General features: G+C 37.2%; 1 protein-coding gene across 1 annotated transcript in view; it reads left to right on the top strand.

The window, feature by feature from the left end:
* Positions 1 to 11767, top strand: part of GSR (glutathione-disulfide reductase) — a 44037-nt gene extending 32270 nt beyond the window's left edge. The window contains exons 8-13 of the mRNA XM_019750505.3: positions 1647 to 1733; positions 2866 to 3024; positions 5129 to 5240; positions 6475 to 6606; positions 8971 to 9104; positions 11099 to 11767. Of these exons, the coding sequence (XP_019606064.1) occupies positions 1647 to 1733; positions 2866 to 3024; positions 5129 to 5240; positions 6475 to 6606; positions 8971 to 9104; positions 11099 to 11248 (774 nt within the window). The 3' untranslated portion in view covers positions 11249 to 11767. The remainder of the gene's footprint in view (positions 1 to 1646; positions 1734 to 2865; positions 3025 to 5128; positions 5241 to 6474; positions 6607 to 8970; positions 9105 to 11098) is intronic.
* Positions 11768 to 14050: the final 2283 nt, after the last annotated feature.

The raw sequence follows: 14050 nt of genomic DNA, 5'->3' as shown, positions 1-14050 counted from the left end.
CCACTTCTTTTCTTCTGTGTTCTTCCATTCAAACTAACCTACTTGGCTTTCCCCTGTCTGTAATGTGGTCCCACATTCTTATGTTTGTACAGACTCTTCTGCTTAAGGTGCTTTCCCTTCCCAAATCATCAAGATCCAGTGCAGGATGGGACAGTCTCTGTGAAACCTGCCCTGTTCTCTTCTGTATAATTTCTGTCTCTTACACAACATCTTATCTGTATATCCTTTTAGTTAATTGTTAGTCTGTCTTTTATTCTAATATGTTATGTCTTCCACATAGTAGAACTTAATAAATATTTGTTGTTGGGATGAATGAACTGGTGAATTTATATAAAGTGCTGACCTCGGTTTAGCTTGCAAGAGTTACATGTCTTTCTCCTCCACTGGAAAGGGAGCTAAGGTGTCCATATGCAGTTTTAGGTCCTCCTAGCACTTCTTAGAGTAAATCCCTCAAAAGACACTCACTGCACGCCTACTAATTTAAAATCTTAATAGTATGCTGACAGACTATGTGAATGATTGCTGTGAAAAAGGTGAGGTATGGGAATTTGTTATAGCAGCAATGCTACATATGTAAATGCCTTTGAAGATATAACTGATTTCATTGCCCAGAACTTCCCACTTCAGCTTGGGATTTTGAACTCAATTAAGAAAAAATAAAGTGGCCCCACAGACATGGAAGGGGGAGTACTCCCCATTTAGTGACACTACAACTGATCTGAGAGACGTGGTAAGAGATTTGTGCCTTCCCAGGCACGATAAGCCTGCGAGGGGTAACAGAGCAGGAGTTGTCTGCCGTGGTTCCGGTGACTTCACGTGGCCTCTACCATCATGGGTGGGAAGAGGAAGTGGATAATGATGCGGAGAGAACTTGATCTGAAGATTCAGGACTATCTCAATTTGAATCCTGGCTCTAGTACTTTCTAAAAGTCACTCCAGTTCTTGGAGTCTCAGCTTCCTCATCTGAAAAAAAATATATAGATAGTCTCCTATCCCGTAAAATCATTAAAAGGATTTGAGGAAGAGTAGATAGATGGATAGAAAGACAGACATTCTCTAGAACAACACCTAGCATTCCAGGGAAAAAAACAAAGACATCGTGTTTTCAGCTTTGTTGGAAACTTTAATAGGAGTGGATCCATGTTTACCAAATTCAGAACTCTAAAGTAGTTTGAGATCTTAAAGAGAGACTAAGACTAATATAAAATAAAATTAAAAAAGAAGTCCTCAAGACCATGCTATTCACTTTTCTGCCTCAATAAAGAGATTTTGCTAGAGAATCTTCATTTAAATCGTATCAGAGGGAAAGCTGGCCCCGGAATACTGAAAGGGGAAAGAGAATTTCTGGTCTCTAGACTTATGGAAAAGAGAAGCAAGCTTGGGAGGAACATAGCAAAGATAGAAACCTGCAGATTACTTATCTATTTAACTCTAAAACAGCAGTTGGTGAAGTTAGATGTAGTACAGACATTGGTGGTGACGGAGGAAAATAGGTTTATTAAAATTCCTCACAGTATGGCCACGAATAAAAAAGGAGATAAGAGGGAGGATGATACCAAAATTTCCCTCCTAAGTTTGTAGCGTATCTTTAATCAAGTTGTATTCCTTTCCCACCTGATCCCTCTGCTGCCTCTGTTTGTATCCAGGTACTTAGAAATTTTGATTCAATAATCAGTTCCAACTGCACTGAGGAGCTGGAGAATGCTGGCATCCAGGTCCTGAAGTACTCACAGGTACGACCTACCTGGGGCACGCTTACCACCCTTAGTCACCTGTCCATCATGAATCACACTTTGTGCTCTTGGCTTTACCCCATTGGTTTTATAAACACAAACTGTTAGTCTACCCCAGTCAATTTATTCCTTTCTAGAATACTGCCAATTCTTTTCTTTATTATAAGAGGCTATATTTCTCATTTATTAATGAAGTCAATGTATAAAAGATTAGAAATCTGATAGTTGAATTTTGTTTAGTTAGAACTAAAGCTTTAATTTTTGTGCTCAAATGCCTTATTGAATATCCTTATTTTTCAGGAAATATATTTATTTTTATATTTAAATATTATATTATATTTATATTTAAATATTATATTTATTTTTCAGGAAATATTATTATGGAATCTGTTTTTAAAGCACACCCTTTTGGGTTTTTCAGATGGAAAGAAATTACGAAGTGCTTTGCTTCTCAGGGAATCACCTAAATTTCAGAATTTTCCTGCGGCATTAGCCTTGTAAAAAGTGATTGTTTTTCCCCACAGTTTCACCCTTTCACCATAGGCCATGTCAAGTAGCATAATAAATGTGACTATGCTTTGTGTATATGAAAGTGCTAGATTGGTGGTGGGGGTCAACATCAGAATCACCTTGGGACCATCACTAAACTCTATGTGGGCTGCACTCTCCTGACCTGATTCTTACCTCCCTCCCTTATTCTGGTTAAGCATGTACAGGGAGAAGCAATGATTGTGCCTGTGAAAAAGTTTCTTACTGATGCTGCTACAGCTCATTTCCTTCTCCCCACACTCCAGTTGCAAATCACTGTGCTTAGATTTATCACTTAAAATTTTACCAGTTTTTAAGAAGTATAGTTTAACATATTTTACTTTTCAAATGAAGCATTGAGTTGGTGACATGAGCTGACATTTATGGCCATTGGCTGGATGATTTGGGGCCCCCTAGGAAATTATCACAGCTCCTAGGAGTTCTAGCATTGGTAGACTTTGGGTAAAAGTAAATGTGTGTCAGCATGTAAAGATTCACATGTAGAATTCAGGGGGGATTTGTTAAATGTGAAGGATTCTAGTTTTTCTCTTTGCTTTCCTTCTTCCCTCCCTCCCCCACAATTAACACATTTATTTGCCAATAGGTCAAGGAAGTTAAAAAGACTTCTTCCGGCTTGGAACTCTCCATGGTTACTTCAGTTCCTGGTAGGAAGCCCACCTTAACCACAATTCCAGATGTTGACTGCCTCCTCTGGGCCATTGGGAGGGACCCAAATTCCAGGACCCTGAATTTAAACAAACTGGTAAGCTGACTTAGTCTGCCCAAAACATTCTTGAATCTCTTAGCAACCCTGTCTCTCTGCACCCCAGGCCCTAAAACTGTGGTGGGTTCTATTGGATTCTTTTCTTTTTATTATACATATCCAGTTTGTCATCAAATCCTATTGCTACTTCTTTGAAATTAAAAAAAAAAAAAATCCTTTTTAATGTCAGCACCCTAGATCAGGTCCCAGCCACCTCTCATCTAAATTGTCCAGCAGTTTCCTGTCTAGCCTCTTCCTTACAGATTTCCTTTTCACTATGATACTTGTCTCTTTAAAGCCCTAATATTATTCCTTATTGTCTACAGCTCTAATCCAGATTGTTGGGTGTGTAAATCGTCCTGGACGTTATAACACTTGGGGATGGGACCAATGGGCAGCTGATCTACAAGTGTCGTAATTGGCATTCTTATTTGTTCTTTTAAATTTTGAAGGAAAGTCTAGGATAGTAGCTTGGGGGCTTGGGTCCCAGAGTTTGACCCAGTTGTGAACCTTAGTTCTGTTACCAGTTTCATGGCCTTTAGCAAGAAGTGTAATTACTCTTAAGTTTGAATTGTTTCATATAAATATGGGAACAAAAATAGTACTTGCCTCATTGGGTTATAGAGAAGAATAAATGAGAAAGTGCTTGCAAAGTAATTAGCTGAGATGTCAGCTGATGGTATGAACTCAATAAATGTTAACCAGCTGCTGTTGATGGTGTCGTGATGATTTTTTTCACATGTTATACTACTCTGAATAATAATAGATATGTGATGTGTGATGTTTATATATTTGATGGAGTCTCTTGAGAAGTATATAACATTTTGATTTATGTTCTAATATTAATATCTGTTATAATGTAGATTCCTTTTTCATTTCTATAAATGCTATATTTGAGCATTAAAAAAATGAAATATCTGGGGAGATGCTTTACTTGTGTTTAATCTTATTGTTCAGTGAAATTTAGTAAAACTAGCTCTCTGGTTTTATTTTAACAAAACTAGCCATCCAGCTTTTCACCTTTCAAGAGATATTTTGCCATGTGCAGATATAGGCATTGGTAGGTCCAGTTTTCAACTATATTTGCTGAATTTTTAAAAAATGAGGCAAAAATTTTTAGTCTCATTCAATGTTAAGATATATCTTTGTAGTGCAAGTTGAATGATTCCTATGTGTAGGTCAACATGTTACTGACCTAATTTAATCTTGCCACCAACTCTTTGAGGGGTAAGGATGAGGAAAACAGGAGCACAGAGCTAATAGATAACTCATGGTTGTAAACTCTGTGGAGCTTGGAGGATATTTGTATTATTTACCACTGTATTTGCAGTGACTAGGTTAATGCCTCATTTGTACTAGAAACTCAAATATTTGCTGATAAATCGGTGGTTATACAAGGTCTCATAGCTAGCAAATGGCAGAGCTGGGACTTGAACCCAGGTTTACCTGGCTTCAAAGGTAATAATACTCTTATGGAACCTACTTCCGTTTTCTCTCTGCTTCTCACACGGGAGTGTATACACATGGGATCTAGAAAGCCACAAGATAAGCGTGACACATCTTGGAGCAAAAATTTGACTCACTATAAGGGAAAATTTTTTGGTTAAAGGAAGTAGCAGTATATTTTAGAGTAGAATGCAAAATTTGCTTGGATTTTTAAAGATAAAATGGTAAGCTTCAAAGAAATCTGCTTTTGGTGACTGCTTCATGGTGCCCCTTGAAGGTTTGAGTTAGCATGCTTCAGAAAGACTGCCTCAGTGGAGAAAATTGAAAGCTACCTTCCTTGATGGACTCCACAGGGATAGCAAGTAGCATGTCTGATAGCTGAAGGATGCCTTCTCATGTTTACCTGGCCAGTTGAGTTATACATTGCAAAGTCAAATCCTGTTAAAATACCTCAAAATCGGATAAAATAGTTCCCTTTTAAAGAAAAGATATGAACCTTGCCAACTTGCTAAGAAATTTTCATCTTGTGGTTGAGTCTTGTGGTTCTTGGAGATTCAGGCTACAGAGGTGCCTGAAATGAGATAGAATCAGAGATTTGATCTGCTATTTTTTTTGTAGGTAAGCCAGGTATTTATGTGATGTCCCTTCACAATTTTAGGGGATTCAAACTGACAACAAAGGTCATATCATCGTGGATGAATTCCAGAATACTAACGTGAAAGGCATCTACGCAGTTGGGGATGTGTGTGGAAAAGCTCTTCTTACTCCAGGTAATGCTTCTTGTTTTCTTGGGTAAGGGAGGCTCTGTGTGTTATACAAAACTGTTCAGAAGTTCATAGTCAAATAGGCTTAAGCAAAGTTAAAAGGATGACTGTCTTTATGTCATCAAAATGATAAAAATGATTGAAATAGATGCTGGTTGGGTACCTGATGTTTTCTCAATAATATTCATTTTTACTTTAAAAATGCTTCTTGAAGACTGAAATTTTTATATAGCTGATACAGTCCTCCTCTGAACACTGTAAATTAGAATCTGAGTAGTGTGTGGCGACAGAGGAAGGAAGTGGCTTTGGGAAGAAGTAATTGAGAGTGGGATTCTTCTATGATAATTTAGTTTTGATACAATGAAGATTGATCCTCATCCCCCGAGTTTCATACCTCAGGCTATTTTCGGATTTAACTGGCACTTTTCAAGCTCTTCTATCTGTTATCAACTCCACTCCATCTGCTTTCACTCTGTACCCCTCTGCAGCCTCTCCAGCCTTTCCAAAATGGCCCTGGGTCTTACTTCAGGATGGAAACTTCCTCAGTTTCACACCCAAAGCTGTTGAGTTTGTTTAGGAAGTTCTCTTAAAAACAAAATAACAAGGAAAGGTTCAAAAACTTTATAACATAATCTAAGAGTTGAAAATTATGTTCAAGTGAAGAAATTTCTTAGGTATTCTACTGATAACTTATTTTGGAAAGAAATCTGTCAATTTCAAATCAATAAAATTAGTAGCTGATGCTTTTACTGAACTCAGGCATTTATTTTGAAAGACTTAGGAATAAAAACAGGCTAAGGAGAATAAATTTTTAAAAAATAATAAATAAAATAATTTTTAAAATAAACTTTAAAAAAAAATTAGTGTGAACTGAATGTGGTTATAAAGTAGAACTGAAGGTGCTTGAAACTAATATAGTTTGCTCCATAAATATTGTATCAAAAAGCTAATATCCTCATTAAGTAGGTAACTGCCAGATGATTGGAAACTTGTAAATATGTCTTTTGTTTTGTTATAATAGAATGTACAGAATTTGATAGTTTTGAAATTTTGATAGTTTTTAATTGATATCTAAGATATTGATGTGTCTTTATTATATTGAATTTGGTATTATTGTGAGCATTGGTGTAAAACTGTCAGAACTAGTATGTGAAGCCACATAGCCAAATGGTTAGTAGAGCAATTCTGCTATGAAAAAATGAGCAATAAGCTAAACATTGACTTTAAATTATCTTTGCAGTTGCCATAGCTGCTGGCCGAAAACTTGCCCACAGACTTTTTGAATGCAAAGAAGATTCCAAATTAGACTATGACAACATTCCCACAGTGGTCTTCAGCCACCCCCCTATTGGGACAGTGGGACTCACCGAAGGTAGGTATTTAAAAACGAAGGTCATTTACAGTTTCCTTCCCTCCACCCCCGACTTTAAAGTAGGTGTCTGTCAGCTAACTAAATCTATCTCAGCCTCCAAGTTACACTCCTGTTTGGTTAGCCTCTTGTCACAGTTCCAATTTCCTTCCTGACTACTACCACATTGAGAGTATAATTCCTTTTCCTCATACCACCCTGTCTCTCTGACTTTTTTTTAGCTTTTTATTTGAACTAATTTCAAATTTAAAGAAAAGTTGCAAAAAATAGTACAGAGGACTGTATACCCTTAAAAGTTTTGCTTTATCATTTCTCTCTACACATAGACACACACACACACACACACACACACACACACACACTTAAAATTCAGTATCTATTTCCTAAGAACCAGGCAGTTCCCTTACAGAAACAGTGCAATTTTTCTGATGAGAATATTTATTTATTTATTTACTTTGTTTTAGTTTTTTATTTTTCGATTACAGTTGACATACAATATTATATTAGTTTCAGGTGTACAACATAATGATTAAACATTTATATAACTTACGAAGTGATCACCCTGATAAATCCAGTACCCATCTGACATCATACATAGTTATTGCAATATTATTGCCTATATTATTGACTATATTCCTTATGATATACCCTACGTCTCCATAACTACTTTGTAACTACCAATTTGTATTTCTTAATCCCTTCCCCCTTTTCACCCATCACCCCAACCTCCCTCCCATCTGGCAACCATCAAAACGTTCTCTGTATCTATGAGTTTGTTTCTGTTTTGCGTGTTTATTTGTTTTGTTTTTTTAGATTTCATACAAGGGAAATCATATAGTATTTATCTTTTTCTGTCTGACTTACTCTACTCAGCACAATACCCTGTAGGTCCATCCATATTGTTGCAGATGGCAAGATTTCATTTTATAGCTGAGTAATATTCCATTGTATATGTATACCACCTCTTTATCCATTCATCCATTTATGGACACCCAGGTTGCTTCCATATCTTTGCTATTATAAATAAAGCTGCAATGAACATATGGATGCACATGTCCCTTCAAAGTAGTGTTTTAGGTTTCTTCAGAAGTGGGATTACTGGGTCCTTCTTTTTCTCTTGTTATAGCCTCTGTTTTAAAGTGTGTTTTGTCTGGTATAAGTATTGCTACTCCAGCTTTTGGTTTGTTTGTTTCCATTTTCATGAAATATTTTTTTCCTTCCCTTTGCTTTCAGTCTGTGTATGTCTTTCAGTCTGAAGTGAGTCTCTTGTAGGCAGCATATGTAAGGGTTTTGTTTTCTTATCCATTCAGCTCCTTTTCATCTTTTGATTGGAGCATTTAATCCATTTACATTTCAAATAATTGTTGGTAGATACCGTAGCTATTGCCATTTTATTATTCATAGTTTTTTAATCTCCTTCTTAACACGTTGCGTACGGATCACGAGAATCTTCACGAGGTATTTAAACCCCGCCATACGCAACGTGTTAAAGAAGTCCCTTTAACATTTTTTGTAATACTGGTTTGGTGGTTATGAACTCCTTTAGCTTTTTCTTCTCTGGGAAGCTGTTTGTCTGTCTTTTGATTATAAATGATAGCTTTGCTGGGTAGAGTAATACTGGTTGTAGGTCCTTGCTTTTTATTATAACTTTGAATGTTTCATTCTAATCCCTCTGGCCTATAAAGTTTTTGTTGAGAAATCAGCTGACAATTTTATGGGAACTTCCTTTTAGATGACTAACTGCTTCTTCTTGCTGCTTTTAAGATTCTTTTTATCTTTAACCTTTGGCATTTTAATTATACTGTATCTTGGTGTGGGTCTCTTTGGGTTCATCTTGTTTGGGACTCTCTGTGCTTCCTGGGCTTGTATATCTGTTTCCTTTGCAAGGTTTGGGAAGTTTCCCATCATTTCTTCAAATAGCTTTTTAATTCCTCGTTCTCTCTCTTCTTCTGGTACCTCTGTGATGAGAATGTTGGTACACTTGATGTTGTCCCAGAGGCCCCTTAAACTTTCCTCATCAAATGAGAATATTTAAATTGATACAATATCATCTGAACTTTAGATCTTACTCAGATTTTTCCAATTGTCTTAAATCATTTTAGTTTTTAACATTTTTTTCCTTCAAATCAGGCTTTAGTCCAGGATAAAACATTGTATTTAGTTTTCATACCTCTTTGATGTCCTTTAATTCCTCAGTTTTTTATCTTTCATGAAATCAACATTTATTTTGTAGGGTATTGCTCATTGTGGTTTTGTTTGATATTTTCTCATGATATGATTTAGGTTATGTATTTCTTGCTTTCTCTTTGATAGGGCAGTGTAAATTGTTTAGTGTTTTTTTGATAGATACTTTTCTGTGCATTATAGATGAGGCCATTTCTAAATATGGAAAAGAAAATGTGAAGACCTATTCAACGACCTTTACCCCAATGTATCATGCAGTTACCAAAAGGAAAACGAAATGTGTGATGAAAATGGTCTGTGCTAACAAAGACGAGAAGGTATGGGAAAAATCCAGTAAGCTAAAGAGTAACTTCAAGGTTGGCAGTGATGGTGGCATTTTGGTGGAGTGGGAAGGGAGGAGACCAAATAGTTAAGCCTTCTCTGATTGATTGAACTGGTGTGTTCCTATTTTTATCTGCCTACATATACTGAGGTTCTTCATAATATTTCATTTATAAAGAAGGTTCCACTGCAAACAAAGGGAGAAAGTTTGAAAGCCACAAAAAAGCTCAGTCATTGACCAATAGGCCAGGATAGATAGGAAACTCAGAAATGTTGATAAGTGTAAGAATGTAATGTATGATGAATTTAAATTTAACCAATCAGTGAAGAAGAGGGAATTTATTCAGTAAAATTAACTATTTTGGTTTAACTTTTTGAGGAACTACAAAACTGTTTTCCAAGATGGCTGCAGCATTTTTCATTCCCCTCAGTCTTATGTAAGGGTTTCAATTCTTCCACATCCTTATCAACACTTGTTACTGTCTTTTTTTATAGCCATCCTTGTGGATGTGAAATGGTGTCTTATTGCGATTTTGGTTTGAATATGAACAAGTTTTTTGAAACATAATTTTTCAAATAGGTTTTGTTTGGTATTAGGTCAGCCTATTGGGTTTTTTCTACAAATTGAATTAAATATTACAATGGAACACAGCAGTGTGCCTTGGGAACGTGGCTTCATGAGGGACAGTGGCTTACCTGGAGATTCAGACGTAGTTTCCAACTTCTCTGATCGAAAAGAGCATAGTTTGTGTCTGATTCAAGATGGCTTTGTACTCCAAAAGCCACAAGACATAGTCCCTGGCTTGTAGAAATCAACATTACTGAGGATTGATGGATGCAGAGAATTAGAACAAAGAGAAGGAAGTAAGTGAGTGGGCAGCAGAACAAAGGTTGCTTTTTCTTGGCCCTGAATATTCCTCAGTAGTTTAAGATTTTCAGATGTTGAATTAGCAAGATCCCTACTTATCTCTTCATATCAGTTATTTCTTCATACCATTGTCATTCATTCATTTGATAACCACTACCTGACAATCTGCTAAAGACTAAGAACTGGGATATGGAGAGGGATGATATAAAGTTCCTGCCATCTCCAGAAACTGGTATTGTAAATTCAACTTAGATCACAACATCTAAAAATCTTTGTTTAATGCATACATAAAATATGATTGGGGATTTTTTTTTAAATTGAGATGTACTTTTTTAAATTGTAAAAAGCACACAGCATTTTTAAGTGTACCATTCAGTAATTTTAAGTATATTCTTGATTTGTTTTTAAAACAAAATATTTTTGTAGCTAAATTTTATGTTCTCTAACTTTGTTTTTCAATGGATTATTTACCCTAAAAGTATTTGCTGAAGGGGTACATTAACTAATAGTTTTAAAGTATAGTGAGAAATCTCACTGGAAAATGTGATTTGAAACAAATGCCTCTTTCTGGTCCTTCATGCCGTCATCTAGCTTGTATGAACTGAGTGCCCCCTACGGGCCATTGTTTTGCTTATCCATAGGGATAGAGTAGGGAGCAAAAGCAAACAGAGACCCCTTCATCTACAGGTTAAAGTCTGCTGTGAAAGACAGACTCTAATTGTCCACTCCCCAGATAAATAAATACAACATTGCAGTTGTGATAGAACCATGGTGGAGAAATACTGGTAGTGAGAGATCATGTGATAGACAGTTGAACTGGGTCGGGAAGGAATGTGTAGGTATCTGAAGAATGAATGGGCTTTTGCTCTTAAAAGAGGGCCAGAAAGATTGTCCAGACAGAGGAAACAACTTGTGTAAAGGAGAGGGCATGGGGAGTACTCAGGACAATGGAAAGCCAGGGAGGCCGAGAGCCTGAGGGAGGGCTGCATGAGATGAGGTGGGCAGGGATATTGAGGCAGGACTGTGTAGGGCCTTGTCAGCTGTGTTGTGCCTACTGGGATTAGAAAGGGAAGTTTTTACAGGTTTTTAAATATTAGGTATCTTTTTTTTTCTTTTTCCCAGGTGGTTGGGATCCACATGCAAGGGATTGGGTGTGATGAAATGCTGCAGGGTTTTGCTGTTGCAGTAAAAATGGGAGCCACAAAAGCTGACTTTGACAACACAGTTGCCATTCACCCTACCTCTTCGGAAGAACTGGTCACTCTTCGTTGAGAACTCAGAGACTGTTATGGCTGGCAGCTGGACCAGTAGCCCTTCTGAAATGAACCAAATAATCACATTTACTTAAACTGTTCACATTATATAATTTCTTTGTTGTAATCAGGATCTTCCAATAGTGGAGAGTTTTTGTTATCCAGGATTGATTTTCATTTGATAGTATCTCATAATAATTAATGCTTTAAAGTTTTTTTTATTACTATCTCTGTGCTAGCTGGTTGGTTTGTTTTGTTTTTGTTTTAGCCTTGTCCCACCTGTACAACTATATGTACTATAATTAAATTAATGTACTTGAATGAGTATATCTTGCTACTTTTTTATAAAGGAAGATGACAACAGCTGTTCACATTTAAATAATTCAAATGCACAGAATTTTTTTTTTTAAGTCAGTACTGTGCTGTGCATATTGCAAAGCTGCTTCAAGGGTGTGACCTTTCTCTCAAAACATACGACACAAGAGGCCTGCCTCTCTTACTTTATTCTTTCTTTTGTTTTAAATGATTAAAAATGATTTGTGTTACTTTTATGAGATTAATTACTTTAAACTTAGGAAAGATTAGAGAAGGCTGGTTATCTAAGTGAAGGATAATTTAGAAGTGATTCCTGCTTTCAGAAGGAGAGGGACTCAGATACTACAAAAGTCCCTTCTGCTAAGAGTTCATAGTTCAATGAATCAATGAATGATTTCAGTTTTTATATGTGTTCTTGTCACTTTATTTTTTGTGAAAACTGTTTCCAAAAATTTAAAAATAAAGTGATAGCCTTTTCTTCTTATAAAATTTGTTGTTATGAATTTATGGGTTAACAGTTCATTTTCCAAGAATATTGCTCATTGGAGGGTCATATGCCAACACTGAGCTGTCTTAAGAAGGCTTATGGGGGAGAAAAGAGATTTCACATTTATAAATAAAGACCAGAAGTATAAAAGAAGCATTTAGCCAATTTCTTGGTTAAGTTGGAAGAACAGTCTAGCAATAACTTACGTTTTTAGTACTTTATTTCCATTAGCGTTTACCAGCTAGGTAAGTTAGTTAAAAATTTTCCATGGCTTTCATTAATGGCCTAGTGCTTCAGGCTTCTTTCATTAAGCTTTTAATTAATGTCTCTCTGGTTGGCCATGGCCAGGTTGCTACACTGACTTCAAGTAGGTCCAATGTCAATGAAAGAAACATACCACATTAGTGACTAGGTTATGTGACTATTGCTGCGAGCAGATAGGGTCTAAAAACCTAGCCATGGACTGGACTGACATAACCACACCCCCCTCTTACCCTTCAGCCCATAAGGTAGTGGGCCAAGGTTCTGGGCTCCACTGACCAGTGGGCTCCACTGACTGCACTGACCCTAAACTTTGGGTGTGACTCCGTTAAAAAAAAAGGGTGGGCCCAGTAGTCACTTCTACTCTAATCATGTGGTTTTTTTTCTTTCAGGTATCCTGTACACTGCCTGTTTCTACAGTAAACCAACATGAAGGAACCTTTTTCAAGTGCAGGCTTTGTTCTCATCAATCTCCAAATCGATCCAGCGTAAGGTGATCTGGCTTAACAGTCTCCTTTACAAAAGTCACTGGGGAGAGTAAAGATATATAGGGCAACACATTGTACAATATCTGGCACATTGTAGGAGGTCAGTAGATGTTTACTGAAGGAAATACATGGTACTTGCTCTCAAGTAACCACATAGTCTAGAATAAAATAAAATTCTGCACAAATAACTGCAATTCAAATCAATGTTAGGCACAGGGTAACCATATGATTTATGGGATTCTTTAGGGAGTAAAAGGGGACACAGTTGGGACAAAAGGCATAAATTTGTACTGCTAGAGGCAAACCGGACAGTGGCACCCTCGTTATTAGAGAAGTGGAATTATACAAGTTCAGAGGAGGCAGAAAGTGTCATTTTGCTGGGAAAACTGAAGAAGGTTTTGTGCAAGTAAGAGGTTGTGTAGGATTTGGAATATGAGGATTGTGAGGGAGAAGGTCAGGGCCCATGGAAGGGACAGTGAGGCAGTTAGGCAAAGCATGCATGGGGATGATGGAGCTCATTCAGTATGGTTGGCGCATTAGAGCGCATGTTCATTTTGTGTGGAATGTTCCTTCCCACTTGTTTACAAGATGATCCAGTTCTGTATTGTTGCATAACTAGCTGAAAACATAGTGGCTTAAAAGAACAGCCTCTTTATTATACCTCACGATTATGTGGGTCAGGAGTTTGAGCAAGACTCAGCTTGCAAAGATGACTCTTCTGTTGGTGTCGACAAAGATCATTTGGGGTTATTCAACTGGCAGATGGACTGGTCTAGAAAGTCTAAAACAGAGTCATTCATATCCGACTCTTAGGCAAGGGTGACCGGAAGGCTGGCCTCAGCTGGGGCTGTCAACCAGAGTGCCTACATGTGGTCTTTCCGGGATTGCAGACTCACGGTAATGGACTTTGATGGAAGCCCAGGGCTCCCAGAGGTGGTTCCAAGATTCCCAGGCAGATGCTGCAAGCCTTATGACCTAACCTCGGAAGTTCTAGAACGTCACTTCTGCCACATGTAATTGGTTAAGCAAATCACTAAGGCTAGCCCAAATTGACGCAGCGTTATGGGACTTCACCTCTCAGTGGCAGGAGTATTAAAGAACGTGTGGCCATCTTTAAACACACACACCTAGAAATCTTCTCGTTTTACAAGGCTTGACTAACATCACCTTTGTGAAGACTCATAGTTTTATGTGTTACGTGTTCCCATGACACCTTGTCCCGTATTATGTAGACCCACATTAGATCTACACTACGTGTTCACCTTGTGGG

This window comes from Rhinolophus sinicus, chromosome 16 (assembly GCF_057876585.1).
Source record: "Rhinolophus sinicus isolate RSI-liver-muscle chromosome 16, RSI-T2T, whole genome shotgun sequence".
NCBI classification, from domain to species: Eukaryota; Metazoa; Chordata; class Mammalia; order Chiroptera; family Rhinolophidae; genus Rhinolophus; species Rhinolophus sinicus.
Note: the sequence above shows the minus strand (reverse complement) of the source record. Positions and strands in the feature narration are given on the sequence as shown.